General features: G+C 38.1%; 1 protein-coding gene across 1 annotated transcript in view; it reads right to left on the bottom strand.

Annotated features, from left to right (window-relative positions):
* LOC127442002 (collectin-12-like) overlaps positions 1 to 20,950 on the bottom strand; it is a 74,616-nt gene that overhangs the window by 30,315 nt on the left and 23,351 nt on the right. Inside the window, 3 exon segments of the mRNA XM_051699632.1 lie at positions 56 to 1,099; positions 3,253 to 3,339; positions 9,508 to 9,630. Coding sequence (XP_051555592.1) covers positions 56 to 1,099; positions 3,253 to 3,339; positions 9,508 to 9,630 — 1,254 coding nt within the window.

The following is a 20,950-nucleotide window of genomic DNA, read 5'->3' as shown; positions in this document are numbered from 1 at the left end:
GTATTGCAGACTCTGTCTTAATTTCAATGAAAAGAGGACTCGCCTCAGGTCTTACCCTGAAGGATAGTGAAGTTGGTGATAAGCTGCGAATGTTTGCTGTCAACCAGTTTCATTTCATCCATGACTATGGAGAGGCTGCTGACCTCTCGGTCAAGCCTGGCAGCGAGTTCTTCTTGCTGGGCTTTGAGCTCGGTGCCGTCTGCCCTGGTCTCAGCCACACTGTTGTTCAGCCCCAGCAGCAGGTCAGAGTGCTGGGTCACTGTCTCAGCACAGGTGCGCAGACCATTGATGTCTATGCTGATCGCCCCAAGCAGTTGTGTGGCAAAGCTAACATTCCCTGTTATGCGGTCCATCTCCCCCTCATTACGGTCAAGACGTGTTTCCAGTGCATCGAACTTTATTGAAGTGGCATTGTCATGGTCTCGCTGCTGGTCCATGAGCTCCCGCAGGCTTTGGTCATGACCATCAGTGATGGCTGAAGCGTTCTGCACCTGCTCTGAGAGTGAGTTCAGCTGTGAAGTCACATCTTCTAAAGTGTCACTATTAGAGCGAGTTATTGCAGAATTATTAGCGGCTAATGCCTGAAGGTTCTGCACCTTCTCCCTCAGCCAATCAGCATCCGCTTTGGTCTGCCTGGCCACCTGCTGAAGGGTCTGATAATCATTTTTAAGTTTCTGGACAGCCTGGCTGGTGTCCTCCACTGACCTTTGGAGGGAGCTAATTAGGTTCCTCTGCTGGGTTTGGGTGAAGTTCAGAGTGCTGAGGTTGTGGGTGTTTCGGCTCTGCTCGCCGCCCTGCACCTGAAGATCTGATTGAAGCCGCTCTGTGTCTGTCTTTAGTCCATCAATCAGGCCGCTGTATGTGTTTAAGGTGTGGTTGACTTTGCTGATAACATTGGCATTGCTCTCCAGCAGATCTCGCAGTGAGAGATGTCCACTTTGCATGTCCTCACCAGCTAGCTGTAGATCATCAAGAGCAGCTCTATTGCTAGAAGCCCTCAGAGCAACATTATTGAGCTGATTCTGCAAGGTTTGAATTTCCAACTTGAATGAGAGGAGCTCACTGGTGGCATTCTCTGACTTCTCTCCTGTTTGATCATCTGCACATCAAATTTAGATTTCATTTAATACAATGGAAAAACAGCTGAAACATCTCTATGGACATTGTGTGCAAGCTTTTTCTTTCCTTATATTAAATACAATGAAAAATGTAAAATTTTGTGTTTCTAGCAAAACTAGTTAAACTACCAAAAGTTTAAAAGTTTGAACATATGGGGCTCTATTTTCGTCACCGAGCTAGGATCAGCGCTGAGCGCAATGACTGTGCGCTACGCCTTATCCAATTTTTGTGAGTGTACTAATTCTAACTGGAATTTTCGTATCAGCGCAAAGCACAAGCAGGTGTGGGTGGGAGTGTTTGCGCTATCTGTGGGTGTATTGTATGTTAATGAAGTGAAATAGCACAAAGCGCAATTTGCTATTTCCTGAAAAATAGTTTGAGAACCACGTCTAATTCTGGGCGCAGTTTGGGGATATTCAACCAGCAGATGATATCAAAGAGCTATTGACAACTTTTAATACTAGCCATTTTTTTTGTGTCAGTAGATCAATATGATAAATAATAATAATAATAATAATAATAGCATTAACAAATTTATTTTGTATAGCGCCTTTCCAAAGCTCAAAGATGCTGTACAGAAATTAAACATGAAACATTAAACAGAGAAACATTTAACAAATATAAATTACAAAACAATGAAAAATGGGAGAGAAGCAAAGCATATTTAAAGCGGGTCGAGTGAGCAGGACGAGAGCCAATAGTCCCATGAGGCCGTTAGAGAACATACAACACATACATCATGGTCTGGAGCAGCACAAGCAACAAACAGAGCAGAGGATGCATTGCATACAGAACATTTACACTATTTCATGAATCAAATTCTTATGAATGGGCTGTCTTCATTTATATTGACGTTGCTTGACATAAAATTTAATTTATAATAGGACACAGATGATGCAATACCCGGAGAAGAACCTCAGAATTAAATTGCACTTGATCCAGCCCATTAGTGATATGCGTGCGTGGTTTCGACAACCCACTTGCGCCTAGACTTAGCACATGCTTGTATGAAAATATTTAATCTTCATACCCATGCCCACTGACTTTACGCGTATGATATATCGCCAGTGCTGGGTAGAAACAGATTACATGTAATCCAGATTACGTAATCAGATTACAAAATCAAGTACTTGTAATTTGATTAAATTACATTTTAAAATACTTGTAATCACAGTACAGTTACTTTTTATAGATTACATGATTACATATTAACAAGGCAACAGCAGTAAATTGTTAATAATTTATTGATCATTTTCATATCAAAATCATCATATTCTTACCCCGAAGCGCAATATTCTCACAGATGTACATTTTGAGCATGTGCTCCTTTTACACTAAAAACAGGATTATGCACCTCAGCTAAGGAATAGGTGATGAACTACTAAGTACTAAGGGTTAAATGTAAGTGTGTCAGAGTTTTGAGCTGCTAGCTTTGGCCAGGCGATATCATTGCTGTTGATTTCAGGTTCATTACTGTTTGTTTACGTAATGTTTCTATTGTTTTATGCACTTAAAATGAAGTAGATATGTTTATTAATATTATTATTATTATTTCTTACTACCTCGCCAGTGGTGTGCAGCTCACACATTGAACTTAATTGCTTCAAAGGATCTTGTGGATGTTATCTCTAAGGGTCCTGCAAGAATGGAATACATTTTCGTCCTCTTTGTACTTTTATGTTAAAATGATTATCCTACTCAAATGCATGAGACATAAAATAAAATAGAATTAGATTGAAAGTAATCCAAAAACAATCCAAAAGTAATCAGATAAGATTACTATGTTATTATGTGTTATTATGAAATAATACAAATGTAAGTATGGGAATTATGTAGTGACCAAAATTTTAAACAATTAGAACTATCTTTTATTTGAGGTTCTTCTAAGTAGTCACCTTTTGCCAACTGGACTGTTATATGCTGGCCACTTGTTGGCTATTTTGTTTTTTCCTTTGCTTTCTGGTCAAACTCATCCATTTAAAAAAAATATATATATATATATATTTATTTTTTGTTAAGAAATTCACATGCAATTACAAAAATAAATTCAGTCAAGTGTGTCCAAACATTTGACTGGTAAAAAGTATGTGATCTCTAGAGAGCAACATGAAAAATCCCATCTACTGGACTCACCAAGCTTTTTGAGGTCTGTCTCTACCGCCATGATTTTCCCACCATAATTCTCCATTCCCTCTGTGACATTGTCCATCCTTTGGACCACTGTGGGACACACATTAGAGAATCCCAGTCAGACTGAATCTGTAGCAAGACTTGGAAGTTTACTATAAACAAGTTTAATTTATGTAGAATAATACTTGTATATCTATTTTTGACATTGTCATGAGTTTTAAAGCCTGATTCAATAGGGGTCTTCAACACAGGAGCCTCGGTGGCACTGAAGGGTGTCTGCTAATTTTGATATGATCTCAAACAAATCTTAAAATATGAATTAAACATATAAAGTTAACTTTAATTAAAGCTAAATGTAAAAACCTAAAGCTTAGCTAAATGTTTCATTGTCTCTACCACATTGCAATGTATTAAGTAAAATTCAAATGTAATGTACAAGTATGAATGAACATCACATTCCACACACACAGTCAAGCAAAAAATGCATGACATTTAATTTCCTCTGGAATTTGGAATGGATCCTGAGGAGTCGTTATCTGAGTGTCTCCTGTGAGCCTTTGGGGTGCTTCCCACCAGTCTTGTTGTCACCACTATAGCTATTCATGCAGACATTTTTGGTCTCATCCCTGATTCATGCAATAATGAAAACACAGTTTAAGCAATTTCAAGATGCTTAAGGGCTGAAATGTTAATATAATCAGTCATAACCATTTATGTCCTGACACAATGTTATAAACATCAGCATGTATTGTCTTGATTCTAGAGTTATGTGTTTGCATTCAACACTAGAGGGCGCATTCACTGTGGATTCCACTTTGCTTCTCTTGGTAAGAGGAATGTGATTAAAACACCAAATGCCACATTTGTCTTTTTCTTTGGAACGGTCAGACTTTGACAAAGCCATGGAGGCATGCTGGAATGGATTAAAAACCCCCTCTTGCTCAAAGTGTTTATTTTCCTGAACAAGTGCCGGTCAAACATGAATGGAATAAAGTCATCATCTTTACTCTCCAGTGTATTTGCACTCATTGTTTTTAACTCATGTTTCATTCAGACATGCAGCACTTAGCTCTTCATCGCCAGCAAACTAAAACACATCAAAGATCTTGGGTGTTAGCATTCCTTACTGGGCTTGTGTAACCAAACACAAAACAAATATATGCTGGAGGGGAAAAACAAAACATGAAGGTCCATTTCAAAGACTGGCTGGTCATTTTCACACTGGGAGTCTGTTAGTGGGAGGTCAACACTGCAAGTTTCTCCACATTATTTTCCTGTATAAAACAGGTTATTTTTTAATGGAGTTTGGCGGGAAGGTTTTTATAGCCTCATAGTGACAGAATGAGTTATCCAAAGGGAATCAGCCTAAATCTGTATTAAAAACCATTGGGAGACTCACTGGACTGAATTTGAAAATTGCAATTATAAACTGTTGTCAATATGAAGTTGTTTAGTAGAGAGTTTAGGGAAAGTTTATAAATGACCTTAACAGTCGCCCTCCTAACAACGTCTTCTTGGCAGTGTTGGGTGTAATGCATTGTTAAGTAATTAATTACTATATTTAAATTACTTTTTCATTGAAAAATTTCATTGAGAATTATTCAGTTCATGAATAATTTATTTGATTTTATATGATTTATTTGAAAGAATTAAAAGAACAATTTCATGTCTATCCTTATATTTTTCATCTGGTCGAGGTTGATAAGGGTTTTAGAAAGTAATTAATAATAATTAATGCAATTACTTTTCAGACAGAGTAATTAGTACAGTAATCTGATTACACGGTAGAAAATGTAATTAGTAGTTAGTAATGAATTACTTTTTTAGAGTAACTTACCCATCACTGCCTCTTGGTAAGTTAGAGTTTGGCTATTCTCACCCAAAAGCTGACCAGATTCACTCTGGCACAGGCAACAAAGGAAACATGAACTGTATTTAGCATGCCACAAAGTCCCTGTCAGTTAGCCTGTGGTTTCTGAGGTAACAAATTGCTGCTAAGGCATAAAATCTCCTCTGGAGCAGGTTTGCTTTGAGGCATGCTGCTTTACATGGTCTTCTCATCTGGTTAGCATTAGGGCTTTAAAGAACTACACAAGACATATGGACTCAATGTAAATCAGAGACTTGATCTGGACAATACAATGCAATTCTTATCAAATGTAAATGTAAATAAGCTAGGAGATGTTTTCAAGAACAGATTTTGGGTGCATTGCATAAGTTCTTGTGAGTAATGGAAAGAAACAGAGTTTATCTTATGATGAAACTAAGGTTTTTAGTGAAGGAAAGGGTGCAAATGAACCAAACTAGTACAGTTCCATAGTCATAATATTATTTTATGATAACCACAGCATTTACTCATATTAGTGTTTACGTGACATTTAAAAAAATTAATTATTGTTTTAGTCAGACTGAAATGAAACTTTTAAATGGAATGTAAACGTACTAAATATTGTATAATCTTTTCCTGTTTTTTTGGCAATAGACAAAATAAACTGTTTCACACAGCTCTGTTTCCTGGCTTTACTGGCTAATACAGAAAACATATGCCACTGTGGTAGTCAGGGTGATAACATTTGGAACTGTGTCAATGGCGCAATATGCTTGCCTTAATCTAAGAAATAAAGTGAGCCAAAGTTCAACATTGAAAAGCAGAAATAATGGCAGATGTTACATTATGGCACATTCTTGAAATTAACTGGATAAGAAAAAATCCTAATGAATCTAAATGAAAGGTTTTCCAGATATCTGGTCTAAACAAGAGAAAACAGGAATTATGTGAGTGTGTCTTGCACTTTCGTTTGTTCACTGTGAATAGCATAGAGCTGTTGAGCCATCACGTCAATTTGTAGGCGAACTTAGAAGGCTAATCCGCCATAGGTTTCCCTTGGGAATTTTCTATGGGTTTTTCTAATCATAAAAAGTGATCCCTTCCCAGACTTCCTAGGTTGCCTATTAAAGCCTGTAGACTGATTTTCATACGAAGGGAGCGAGTCGGTTTTGCCGGGAAAATCCAAAGGATGTGACGTTTATGCGCGCTACCGAGAGCCTTGCCTCAGACAGTAATAGCTTCTCTTCCGCTATTCAACAGCGACAACTGTCTGCAACACTAGGTAACGTTATCTTAGAGATGGAATCCAACAAACGTCCGGCTCCCAGCACAACACTGACTCCTACACAAACTCAGAGAAAGCCAAAAAAACAAAAAAAACATTTATCTACTAAATCCCTTCTGGCTAAGCGGGAATGTGATCATGGTCAAGCGAAAACTAGAGTGAACATGGGCAGGGCATTTGATTCCTGGAGGGACTTTCGTTCGGTTTTGGGGATCAAAACCAACCCTGAATTGGCATTCTTCTTATTGGACAGGTAAGCTTACATAACTGCAAAGCATGTGAAATATAGTGCCATAAGGATTGATCTGTGTAATTTTAGCTAAACTACAATAACACATGAAATGAATGCTAGACAATGTTCAAGATAATGCAAAAAGACCCATTCATTAGTGTAACGTAATTTGGTCATTCTATTATTATAAAACAATAGCGCATCGATATATCAAAATGACAGTTGTGATGGAATCACATCAATACTGAATTGTGTCATATTTATAATGTACAGTCTATTTTATAAACAGCTACTGTCATCATCCACCAAATTTAGCTAATAGCTATCGATAAAGCTGGTTAGCTAGCTAACGCCGACATAGGCTATCGTATAAATGCAGTCAATGTATCATGCAAAGAAAAGTGATTACTTCAAAATACAGTCTCGCATAGTCAGACCTATATCCACACTTTGTTTTAGCTCTGTTCCAGCACTGGAGAGTCAAATATAATATACAGTCTCAAAGTTTGTAGTAAAACAATCATAACTGTGTAATTTTAATTATACTACCTCATCTGTCAGCATGATGCCGGTGAATCACGTTGTCTCTTTCTATGTTACATCATTGCTTTGATCGATGCTCGTGTGTGTGTGTGCGCGAGCGCGAGCAACAATTAGCTGGCTGCAGTTCACTTAACGGCCACAGGTGTCATTAATAACAAGAGCTTCTGAATCTTACATACTGCACCTTTAAGGTGACTTTTTGATGGAGGTTTGAATGAGTAAAACATACCTCCTAAACCTAAAACCTTAACCTAAACTTTAACAATAGTATCCTAAAAGCAGCAGTGAAATCTAGGGCATACGCAGGCATACATCGTATGCCTACCTATCTTATGAATGATTTTGCGTATGCCCACCTAAAATTATTTATGATACGTGTGGCCGCCAGAACAGCGAGGAGGCTTTTGACCCATAACTTTAAATTATACTGAGGTGATGTCACTGCACCATTAAGAATATTTTGATTATTATTTTTAAATAAGTGTACAGTGATTCTCTCTAAACATGCAAGAAACAGCGGGAACGCTGAACTGAATGCACGGATAGATAGACAGTCCGACTCAGTTAAGCGACCAATCGGAATGTTTGTTTTAGATGTGGTTGGGTATTTTACAACTAATCATATTTTCCGTTTCAATAAGGGGCGGGACATTTCTAGCATCGACAGTGAAATGCTGATGCGCTAGCAGCACTGGTGTCACCATAATTTGCACTGGATATTTACTAAGCTGCTAAAAGGTAAAATATAAATGGATTTAAATAAAAACATATGCTATTAAACTTTGGAAAAATCACTGCATCCATGCTAATTTTTAACACTGTTCGCAGATGACAAGTTATCCCGTAATTGTATCAAATGTCTTTTTTCCTCATTATATCAAATTAATTAATATTTCTTAATAGGAAAGTATTCACTATACACAATATCCTCGATAAAATCACAGTATGCCCACCTCTTCAGTCACTACTACACCACTGCCTAAAAGATATATGAAATGTGAACAAAAGGAACACCATAGGGTACTAAACAAACACCTAAAACTAACCGATAATGTCCTAAAAGCAAATGTGGATTTTACATTTTCTGAAGCAACCACGTCATTTTGTCTCGCTTCTATGACACTTTTGTCTCACGTGTCAGCTTGTGTGCTAGACTGGTCTCAAGCCACGGCCCTCCAAGTCCAATGTTCAAAGTACTCATTTTAAAAACCCATAGGAAAATCCAGAGGGAACCCATGGCTTAAAAATGCAAATTCTCTTCAGGGTTTTTGGACTTCAACCTGAACAGCTCTATTGTTGGCTGAAGACACAAACATATTGACCTGTTTCAGTGACGTCACTTTGTTTTTCCTCACAGCCGCCATATTTGTAACCATCAGCGGGAGGAAACAATTGCAGTGAATGGAAAAACAACCGTAAAACGATATAAAAAAATCCCTCAAAAAACGCTTTTGATCCATGCCAAGTCCCAGGAAAGGTGTATACAAGTCTGAGATCTGCACAGATATTGTCAAATTTGACTTTCATGGACATTTAAATATATTTTATCCATGATTTACCTTTGTACGCCGGCGAGTTTGATGTGTTACCCGAGAGTACACACGCCCAGCGGTACATGACTGTAAACATCTCTCATTCCGAAGTTTCAAATGTTTGTATTGTTTTCTGGTCTGATTTGGTCACAATATTATAAAACGTCTGTGATGATCATGTCTGCATAAATGTAAGAGCTGCTTTTTACTCATGAAGAAAACACAGAAAGCAGCCAAGGCATATTAGTGTATAAGACTAATGTTACATTCTGATGGTGTGAAGTCTGTGCTTCATGATCTTATGGTGTGTTGTTTATTGACTAACATTAGTATATACACACATTGAATATATACTATATATATTCACATTGTACTGCTTTTTTCTTTATTATACAATGTGATACAATTATGACATATTAGGTGTTATGAATAACATCGTCCTATGTGCATTTCCAGTTTCATTGTATCCGAATAGATGATGTTATAAATATAACTGACACGTGTACACAGATAACTAATATGTCTTAATAAATTAGCAAAGACCCACAACTGTTTTTATCCCTGCTCACCCCCTTCATCGCCGCTTGAATTTGGCGAAATGAAGCTGTGTCACTTAAAAGATCAAACATTTTTACAAGAAAAAAAAAAAAAAACTTTTTTTTTTACCCGGCTTTTGCCGTATCCCACAGCATAGCACATCGAAGGTAAATGGAATTTTGGTCACAAACATGGCGGTCATACAGTGATGTCGCATGAAACAGGTCAATACAACTATGCATGTGACACTGTAAGAGATGAATGATGCAGCAATGCAGACAATGGTTTCAAGATTTCCTACCTTTGTACCCCAACACAGCCACAGCTATGGTGAGAAGCGCACAAAGCACATACAGAAGGGCAATGGCCACCCTTAAGGCCCAGTCATTTTTACATTTAGTGCATTCACTTCCCTCCTGGATACCTGCAATAGAAAAGAACATTGCATCAAAATATGAAAATGCTTTTCAACATGTCTTATCAATACCACTAACTCATTTTTAACTACTCAAAATCTGACAGGAAAAAAACTGGAATAGCTGCCGCTTTTGGTCCGTTAAAGATGATGTGTGTATTTATGTTTTTGATGCTTAATATGCAGAGACAACTATAAGTAAGGAATTCCTAGGTTTTCCACAATAAGATGAGGGGAAGCCTGTTTGAAAATAGTGATTATATGTGCAATTCCATTTGGTGATGCTTGCTGGCGCAAAAATAACTCACTTCATCTTTAACTTTGTTTTTGTTTGTAGCATATTTTGTGTATTTGCTTCTATTTAATATGAAGAGAGGATCCACTAGACACTGCACTATCCCATAATGCCTCAGGAGCTGAGGAGACGTCACGTTCAAAACACTGGATGGTGTAAAAATGGAAAAAATGGCATAGAACCATGAGTCATCACGAGAACCGGCTCTTTTCAACTGTATGTACAAAGAAAGTTGATCCTTCTGCTTAATTAGTGCTTGTTTAACAAAACCAAAATCAATTATTTTCACTGTTGTAGTCATTACGTAATTTATTCAGGTCATGTGACAATGCCCACCTTCCTGGATGAAGTATGTCCGGAATTTATTCATACTACTCACCTGCATACCTAAAGAATGTCCTTCATCAAATGCAGTACATATTCTGACAGTACGCGATTTCCGAGCTTGTTATTAACTCACGTTTCAGACTCTATGATTAAACTGTTATAGAATGGCAGGTTAACAACATCTAAAACAATGATAAAAGACATTTGAAACACCCTTAGGGAATTCCCTTTAAAGGAATATTCCGGGTTCAATACATAATGTCATTTACCATAAAAAATAATTTCGACTCATCCCCTCTTTTCTTTAAAAAAAGCAAAAATCGAGATTATAGTGATGCACTTACAATGGAACTGAATGGGGCCAATTTTTAGAGGGTTTAAAGGCAGAAATGTGAAGCTTATAATTTTATAAAAACACATTAATTCTTCTGTTAAAAATCATGTATTATTTGTGCTGTAAAGTTGTATAAATCATAATTTTTTACAGTCGTTTTAGGGTTTGTTGACATTACATCATTACGTCATGGCAACAAAGTTGTAAAATTGGCTATAACTTTACACAGAAAAAGTTATTAAGCAATTGTATCATACTAAAATAATTTTAACACACATACTGTTTATGTCTTGTGGCTATAATTTTGAAATAGTGAGTCTTTTAATGTTTACGGATTGGCCCCATTCACTTCCATTGTAAGTGTCTCACCAGAATTGAGCTTTTTTTTAAAGAAAAGTACATTTTTGTGGTAATCAATATTATGCCACAAATGCTGTTGATTGAGCTTAACTTGTATTGAACCTGGAATATTCATTTAAGACAAAACAGAATTTCAAGGGACAAGCAAATATTTGAGTGATTTCACGCAAAGCAGCGCTAGAGATCACAGTCTTTTGCCACGTGAGGGTGGAAGTGAGTTCCTTAGAATAACTGCTTGTTTTCACGAGCCAATCTGAAACTACACCATTACTGTGGTGAGAGACCTTGTGTCATGCTTTCCTGGATGAAAATGACTGATTTGTGTCAGTCTGGTTCAAATTACTTCTGAGGTGATATGTTTACCCTTTAAATCTAGAGGAAATAAACAGAAAGGCAACCATAAATGTTTGCATTTTTTTGTTATAGCAGATTCTCTTGTTGAAGCAAAGAGAAAAGGGGAGCCCTGTTGTGCAGAGGTTGATACAGACAAGGGGCTTAGCAAATAAACATCAGGCCACTATCTCTAGAAAAAGTTAAGACATTCCGCAACAGGGCTCACATCCTTGTTTGACTTCCTCCCCCCTAATGTTATCAGAATGTGGGTTTTATCAGCAGATGGTCGCAGTGGCAGCCATGGCATCCAGGGCAGGCTAAAATGAAAGCCCCAGGAGAGAGCTGGGGGGTGGACAGGTCACTGGGGAGCATGTCCTTAGACTCACACATCTGTGTAAACATCATGGCAGAACGCCTCAAAGGGCCATCAAAGCTATGGCCCCGGATGTGGGGAATGTATACCCCCTTGGACTGAGAGTTTGGTGAGGTGGTTTGTGTGGGGGAGAGCAGGAGAAGCCTCCCAACCGCCCCGCCCACTCTCAGTCATCTATAACCAAACGACACCATGCAAACAAGCAATATCACCACCTCTGGCTATGGGTCACTGGGATGTGCAAAAGAGACAGAGAGAGAGAGAGAAAAAAAACAAGGAGTGCATCACTTCTACATTGCTTTAGAGTGTTTATTGCTCTGTTTTGTCCACCTAATGAAAGCTATTCCACCAGAGATGGAAAAATGGCTCCCAACTTACTGCATAAACGCAATAAAAAAAAAGCCCCCCTCCTTTTTCACACATGCTTTCAAAATCAGGAGGGAAAAGATGATTTAGCTGAAGAAATACAGATGTGCGCTTTCTGGAATTGCTGGAATTCCAAGAAAGGACACTTAAATTAAACAACGGAAAACAACAGGAAAAGAAAAGAGCAAGGTTTTGGGGGGCATCCACTTACAACATTGTTTATGTTCAGTACATTAAATCCACTTTAAAAAATTTAATTAGGTCAGACTAAAATAATAATTCATGTCATGAAAACACTTAGTCTGACTTAAATCTTTGTGGAAATCTGATTATTGCAAAGTCGGACTAATAGACCTTGATAATGCAATTGTATCGTAACTTCGTCCAGCATGTATACACTTAAATCGGACCCCAATTGGCCTCTGCATTCAGCGCATGCATGCTTCGAAAGACAGAGGTGATGTGCAATCTGTATTTAAACCGGTGTATTTGATGTACTTCCTTCAAATTATGCATTGTGCCATGTATACTTGGAGACAGATAAAGACTGGAGCTCAACTATGCAAAAACATGTGATAGCTTGATTATAACTGCACATGTAAACTTACTGACTGAGTCACCTCTCATACATGTGCGAGACAAAATGGACCCTAGCAGTCTATGTTTTCTGTTTGGAACTCATATGATATACAAAAACCTGTAGGGAAAAACAATTTGGGGCCCTGGATCTGATGGCCATACCTTGCCCTTTACTACAGGGCTTAAGGGAGGGTCTGGAAAGGTTGGTTCAGTTCCAGACTGGTTCAGGTCCAGGAAATTCCAAATGAGAAAAAAAATAGTCGAGCAATCTGAATGTAGTTAAAGTGTAACATAACACATCCCAAACCTTCTGTACATTACTGTACATTAAAGATGAGGAGTGATCAAGACAAAATAACTGCTGTTCTAGATTTTAGATTCTGAATGTTACAGATTTCTTGATCATATTAAAGGTTGAAGGGGGAAAGAATGAGAGAAGTGCTTTGACTATGTGTGAGATGGGGTTGTTAGCTGTGGCAGGCAATGAAGAGAGAGAGAGAAATGCTGAGGCCCGCATCCACGCCTGTACAACAGCTGTGTTTCATTTGTACTCAGGAAGTCGCCAGTGCTGCCAAACTCCTCCCTCTGAAAATCTCCAGAACCCACCTCAAAAGTCTCTATTTTTCAGAAAAAGTCACCAAATAAGAAAATGCACTATAAATAGGCCTGCGTATGAGTGTGTATATTATAAAAAGCATATAAAAGGGGCATAAAACAATTAGTGTGGGTCAATCACATTTTTTTTTACAGAGTGACTGTTTGCACTAGGTGTAAATAGCACCTAGGGGTTGGTCTAGGCCAGGGTGCCTCTAATATGTGGGACTCTAAATAAACACAATAAACACACTGCAGTAATACTGTATGCTAGTATTTAATTAGGAATGCTAATAGTATCTGCCATTATTTGCACCGGGGTGCAAATAGCATCTAACACTATGATGCTTTTTACTGCTATTTACACTTTTTTTAATCAAGGTAGTGCAGTTGGTCCTGTGTAATTTGATGGAAGCAGCATCTTTAAAATGTGCTTTACATAAATCTTCTAAGTGGTACATTTATTGATCCATGTTCAGCAATGTAATGGGCTAAGGTACATTCAGTTTCAGCAACAGACAAATTTCTAGGTTATGCAAATGAGTCCATACACACCTGCCTCTGATCGAAAAAAAGGGTTTTGCACTCACAATGTGCTTGGTGGTCAATGCATATTTTGTTAGATCTGACTTCTTAACACATAGTATGACTTTGCCTGTGTGTTTAATAATTAATCACCCAATCTGCCAAAAAGTTATTATATTTAAATATAGCCAAAATAGCTCCTTGTCGCAAAACATCATTAAAAGTCTAAGCAACCATGAGAAGGTTGCTAAATTTGGTGACAAACTCCCCAAATTGGTAACACTGAAAGTCGATCAAAGACAATTCCTGTACTTCTCTTTTTTTCTTTTGTTCTCTGTACCTGCTATAGGAACCACTCACACTCGCCCAATTCAACAGAACGCTTGTGATGGAAATTTCTATGAAAACAACAAGACAGATTTCCACACTACAGACAGAAACCAGTCCATGACTGAGTTGCTTTTTTAGTGTGGTACATGGACTGAAATATACAGTATAAACGATTAATCTCCCAAGGGAGACTAATAGTCAAATTTGGTTTCGCAAACACTATAAAAGACACCAGTATTCCTTGTTTGCAATTTGTTTTCAGTAAAAAAATCTGTTTCTACGTTAAGAGTGGGTGACTGTCTGATTCATAATCATAGTTCAGTCATGATAACTCTCGGAAAGATCAAGTATGTTAATGTGGGTCTGACATTGTTAGGATATTGGTCTTGGTAGACTAGATCTGCTACGCTGCTGCTGCTACTGCTAGAACATATACACACATACTGAGTTAAGCATGTGGACATGCTGTTGCTGCTGCACAACACAAGACATGCTGCTTTAAGCATGTGTGACATGCAGCTGCACAATTAAACATAAATGCAATCTCCATGTGGCAGATCTAGACTGGTGGAGCTGGGGAGGTAGAGGGTTTCAGAGAAAACTCTTCAGGGCGCTGTAGTGAACCAGCCTAATTCAGCAAATTTAAATGTTAGCAAAGAGAGAGTATGCAAGTTGATTGGCTACCCGATTGCACAATCAGCTTACACCATATGAGCCGGTTGGCTTGACATGTCACATGTGAGCGAGCTGATTGGCTAACAGATAACAAGTACAAAAAAAACAAAAAACAGCTTGCGCCATTCAGAGTTTCATGTCTGAATGTCATGCCTTAATATTTTATTTTATTTATTTTTTTCTCCCCTTTTCTCCCCAATTTGGAATGCCTAATTCCCAGTGTGCTCTAAGTCCTTGTGGTGGCGTAGTAACTTGCCTCAATCCGGGTGGCAGAGGACAAATCTCAGTTGCCTCCGCGTCTGAGACCATCAATCTGCACATCTTATCACGTGGCTTGTTAAGCGCGTTACCACGGAGACATAGCACGTGTGGAGGCACACACTATTCTCCGCGGCATCCACGCACAACTCATCACGTGCCCCACCGAAAGCGAGAATCACAGATTATAGCGACCACGAGGAGGTTACCCCATGTGACTCTACCCTCCCAAGCAACCGGGCCAATTTGTTTGCTTAGGAGATCTGGCTGGAGTCACTCAGCATGCCCTGGATTCGAACTCGTGACTCCAGGGGTGGTAGTCAGCGTCAATACTCGCTGAGCTACCCAGGCCCCCGTCGTGCCTTCATATTAACATTTTGTAAGCTATTCCTCATACAGTCTTAAAGCTAAAGAAGAGTAAAGGGATAATTCACCCAAAAATGAAAATTTTGTCATTATTGACTGCCCAGAATTAAATATTTTTTAATGTAGGTTTTAGTCACCATTCACTTTCACTGCATCTTTTTTCCATGCAATGTTAGTAAATGGTGACTGAGGCTAACCATTCTAACATCTCCTTTTGTGTTCCACAGAAGAAAGAAATTCATACAGGTTTGGAACAACATGAGGGTGAGTAAATGATTACAGAATTTTCATTTTGGGTGAACTAACCCTTTAAAGGAATATTCCGGGTTAATGCGAGTTAAGCTAAATTGATAGAATTTGTGGCATAATGTTGATTACAAAAAAAAATAATTGACTTGTTCCAATTTCTCCCATTCATTTTTTAAAAAGTGTCCCATCTCTGCTGAATAGTCTCTGGTTGAAATTAATTTTTGTAGTAATCAACATCATGCCACAAATGCTGTCGATTGAGCTTAACTTGTATTGAACCCGGAATATTCCTTTAATGACTAATTAAGCAAATTTGAACAGTTAACTCTTTCCAATCAGAGTTCAGGCATTAGCTATTTACTAATAATTATAGGCTTTATAATAGTCTTATGATCTGAATTCAACAAATTTGCAAAAGCTGTTAGAATTAAGTATCATTTTCATAAAAGCATTACCTCAGCCATTATTCATCTGATTTCATGTTGCCTAGTTTTTAGCTTAATTTTGGCCACAAACTTGTGACTGGACACATTTGGAAGACAGAAAGTCTGAAATTAGATAGGATGGATTGGCAGCTTCAACAAACAGTTCAACAAACATTGTCACTTAGTAACAACAGACACAGTCACTCATTTAAAGGGATAGTTCACCCAAAAATGAAAATTCTGCCATCATTTACTCACCCTTATGTCGTTCCAAACATAGTCTTATATTTTCAACATATTCCATATTCTTTTTTTTTATGGAACATAAAAGATGTTAGGCAGAACATTAGCCTTAGTCACTATTCACTTTCATTATATGGAAAAAGACGCAATCAAAGTGAGTGGTTCTGCCTCACATTCTGCCTCACATCTCCTTTTGTATTCCATGAAAAAAAGAAAGTCATATGGGTTTGGAATGACATAAGTGTGAGTAAATGATGACAGAATTTTCATTTTTTGGGTGAACTATCCCTTCAAGATAAAAAAAACGTACTTTCACTTTTAATCTCTTTTAAATCTGTCATAAAATTTTTAGTGAAGTAATGAATAAATGAAAGTGATGAAAAACATCATGCAATAATTTATGTCATTCCGGATTATTCCATTATACGAAAACAATGAGATTGTATATCATTGTGTATATGAGTATATACACATAAATGTGCCACATATTTGCTTCATTGATCTATGTGACCATTGAAAACATCTGGTAACATCACTCTCAGCAGTCACAAATAATTGCTATTGAGTCATGTAGCATCACTGGTGCACATTTCGTGTATCTGGTGCACATCTCTGGATCCACTCAACATACCCCCTGCACCCCTCATTAAAAGTCCCCTCTCTGGAATGTTAACAAGTAAGCACTCTAAAAAAAGAGGGTATAACCACAGAGACAAATTACTACACCAATATGTTAGTAAACCTCTGAACTGTACTGCTTCAACCCCCCCCCCCCCCATTTTGATGGCAAACAGGTTTATAACACTTTAAATAGGCACAACCACCACAAGCATCTGGAGCTTATTAAAGACAGAAAAAAAAAACAAAGGATGTAAGAGAACATTTGATAGATCATCCCTTCATGCCAGGGACTGAAGTACAAACATCTAAAATGTCAGCTCAGCTTACAATTTGGATGCAAGGAATGTTTTGCTCAAAGAACTCCTTTGTATTGCTTCGGTCAATTTATAAAACACAGTCATGGTATAGGAACTGAATTATGTAGTATATTTGAGGGAGGGGTTAACTTATGAACTCATAACTGGCTATAATACTCCAAAACTGGTGTATCCACAAGGAAGAGTTCTGGTCCAATAAAAAAGCTCAGCCCAATAATTTAAAGAATCTAATTTAAAGTTACATGACACCCCCCAAATTTTTTTTAAAAATGTTAACTTTTTACCATTTCGTTCTTCCGGTTTAAAAACAAAAGTTGAAGCAACATTACATAAATGAGGTATATGCGTAAACTCTGAGTTGTGATTGGTAGGACAGTACACATGTACATATGTAGATCATGAGCGTTTCTCCACATTATTCATGAGAATGAACACTTCCTTCCAATCACAGCACTGCCTCATGCATGAACTGGAATTACAGCTGAGAATTCAAAATACACCCGGACGTTGTCTATAATCATGTGTGACCACAGGGATGTTGTTAAAGGTCAGGGTGGGGTTGGGAATTGGGAGGGGGAGTGGTAATAGTGGGGGTTAAATGTTGATTCTGTGTATATTTTTTTTTTGCTTTTCTTTGTTATCTATATGAATCAATAAAAATTGTTAATCAGAAAATACACCCGGACGTAACAGAGGTTCCTGGTCGCCGCAAGTTCAACAACAGCACTTGGTGAACAGCGCGGACCTACAGTAAACACCATGGTGAGATCGAAATCACCAGAGCGGGCCGCAGTCCATAACCAGACCAGCATGAACATTTCCTGGCTGCAGACATGATTTTCATGTTTATGAGGGGAGGCTGTTGTTTCGACACCGATTTCTTCGCATCTTCTCTGTGTGCTATAGACAGGATATCATGACGGCTTGTTCAAAAACAGAAGGCAATGGTTAATACGAAAACTCAAGTCAGCTCTCTTTTTTGCATACTTTCATTGTGCGAAAGTTTCAACCAAGCCACACAGAATGAACAGTACTACAGTATAACTAAGTTTTTGCAAATTGAGCTTTAAGTGCCACTTTCTACATTTTGCTACAGTTTCCTGGTGAAATTAACACTAAAGGCACTACAACAACTGTGCATTTTATTCCATTTCACACAAATCATGGGTACAATGGCTGTTTATGACTTTATAAACAATGTTTTCACACTATTACTCACACCCTGCTATGTTATTATATCAAAACACTTTTACTCCAACACATCATTTGAAAAAAATATACATTTTAACACTTGTATTACAGACCCACCTACATTTACACACGTATTCCAACATGATTAGCTTCCACTCTAGCACACCTGATAGTGTTGGAATTTGGACTCTGAGTGAAAGAAGCAAAAGTGCCATGGAAGTGACACAAAATGACATGGTTGCTTCAGTAAATGTGTTTTTCATGCCGAATTTGCTTTTAAAACACTACCGGTTAGGTGTAGGATGTCTGTTTTGTTCACCTCTCATTTATCATTATGAACACTACTGACACTAATCCACAGAGAAGTTTATTCAAAATAAATCTGGGGAAACTCAGAACAACCCCATAGGGTGAGAACAAAACAGTCAGACAGCCAGGCAAGGTCAGCGCAGACAGGCAGGTGAAGCAGGCTGACAGAGCCACAGAGCAGCAGGCAGGTTTCGTGGTCGGAGCAGGATGGGATCCAGAGTCAGTAGAGCAGATAGAACCAGAGGACTGGCCAGACAGGGAATAGGGCAGACAGGACCAGTCTGGGAAGAGGGCTAGATGAAGTCAGGGAGAAGCTGGGATCCAAACCAAGGAGACAAGGAGGGCAAGGCAAACAGAACCAGGCATGGGGCAGGCTAACTCAGGGTCAGCGACAGGCTGAGATCAAATACCGGGAAGGCTGGAAATCGGGCTGGCAGAATCAGGCAAGGACAGGCAGAGAGGGTAGTTAAACAGGCCAAGAGATCAGGAACCAACAGGAGATCAGGGCAAGATAAACCAACAGTAAAAACTTGCTGGATGCTGAAGGTACTAGGGCAAACAACAATCTGGCACAGGACACCACACAACAGGGGAATAAATAGGGAGCAAACTAATTAAGGGGAATGAGGAACAGGTGTGGCTCATTGTGCTGACAAGCAATCAGACATTGCCCCTGTGAGGAAACCCTGTGATCACAGTCAGCACATGGCACAGTCAAACAAAACAAAAAACACATGAGGCAGGGGCATCACAAGGACAAACAGAGACAGAACCGGGCTGATCAGCCCAGAGTCCTGGCAGGTTTAGGTGTTGGTTTAGGGCCATGGTACTCAACAGGTGGCCCGCTGCCCGCATCCGGCCCGCAAAAAATATTTTTGTGGCCCACATGATGTTGTCATCACATACAATTAGTTAATGTGTATACATTTTTTGTATACATTTTCTAGAGCATTTACGGTAAACCTCAGTATTGATAAACTGCTGAACTGTTATAGAGGAAAAGAAATAGCAAACGGACAAACTACAAATCTGCAAATATAAATCTGATTATAAGCCACTTTATATAACATGAGTGCAGGGTCAGTCTTCACGTGCGTGTTGATAACAGTTTGTTCTCACTCTCAGTTACTTTAAACATGCACTGTGTCTCTCTTGCTTGTCTCTGCCATAGTGCGAATCAACCGACTGTTGGGTGACAAATGAACTCAACAGAGATATATGCACGTCACGAACAGTAATAACAGGCAAAAAGGTTAATCCTGCAATAACTAAATGCTTAATTTTTTTGTGATTTGCATTACTTACCTAAAAATAACTCTGAAAAGAGTGTAATAGATAATGTCTCATTCAAGTGCTTTTGGAGCTAGTATTAAACATAAATGTCTTGTTTTGTGAGCACTGTATCTCTGGTGTGTGTGTGTGTACATGTTTGTACTACACTGTGGGGACCAGATGTCCCCACAAGGATAGTAAAACCTGAGATCACCTACCTTGTGGGGCCCAGCCAGCGGTCCCCATGTGGGAAATGGTTTATTAAACATACTAAACAATGTTTTTTTGAAATTGTAAAATGCAAAAAGGTTTCTGTGAGGGTTAGGTTTAGGGGTAGGGTTAGGGGATAGAAATTATCGTTAGATCTGTATAAAATCCATAAAATGCAAGGAAGTCTATGGAGAGTCCCCACAATGATATAAAAACAAGTTTGTGTGTGTGTGTGTGTGTGTGTGTGTGTGTTTACACTAGGTGGCCAGTGTGTCAAGACAGTCTTTGACAGTGACAAAAGAAACAGATCATCATCTTTCTATAAATGGCCATTTTTTTTTTATTTTTTTTTTTTTCATTTCTCAAAATATACATTTGAATTAAAAATTGTCATTTTTTATAGTCGTGCATTCTACAGCAGTACATGGTCTACTTTTAAAAGTGTGAATCTTAAAAAACAAAAACAAAACCAAAAAAACATATTGGCCTATGTATGGTTATTATAATAATAGTATATCGCAGTTTTTATTTTTTTAAAGAACCATTTTTTTTAAAGAATTTTGCTATATATCTATATATGTTTTATTTTACTTGTGTTAATTACATGTGTCCATGATGTAATAAATAGCATATAACATAATCTGCTCGCCTCATTAATATAAAAAGTTATTAAAATCTGTTTTAATAAAATAAAAGTTCTGCTGAACACAAACAAAGATTTTTAGAAGAATATCTAATCTCTGTAGGTCCATACAATGCAAGTGAATGGGTACTCTA

The sequence above is a fragment of the Myxocyprinus asiaticus genome, chromosome 6, assembly GCF_019703515.2.
Source record: "Myxocyprinus asiaticus isolate MX2 ecotype Aquarium Trade chromosome 6, UBuf_Myxa_2, whole genome shotgun sequence".
Lineage (NCBI taxonomy): Eukaryota > Metazoa > Chordata > Actinopteri > Cypriniformes > Catostomidae > Myxocyprinus > Myxocyprinus asiaticus.
The sequence above is the reverse complement of the archived record's forward strand: the minus strand, read 5'-3'. Positions and strand labels throughout refer to the sequence as shown.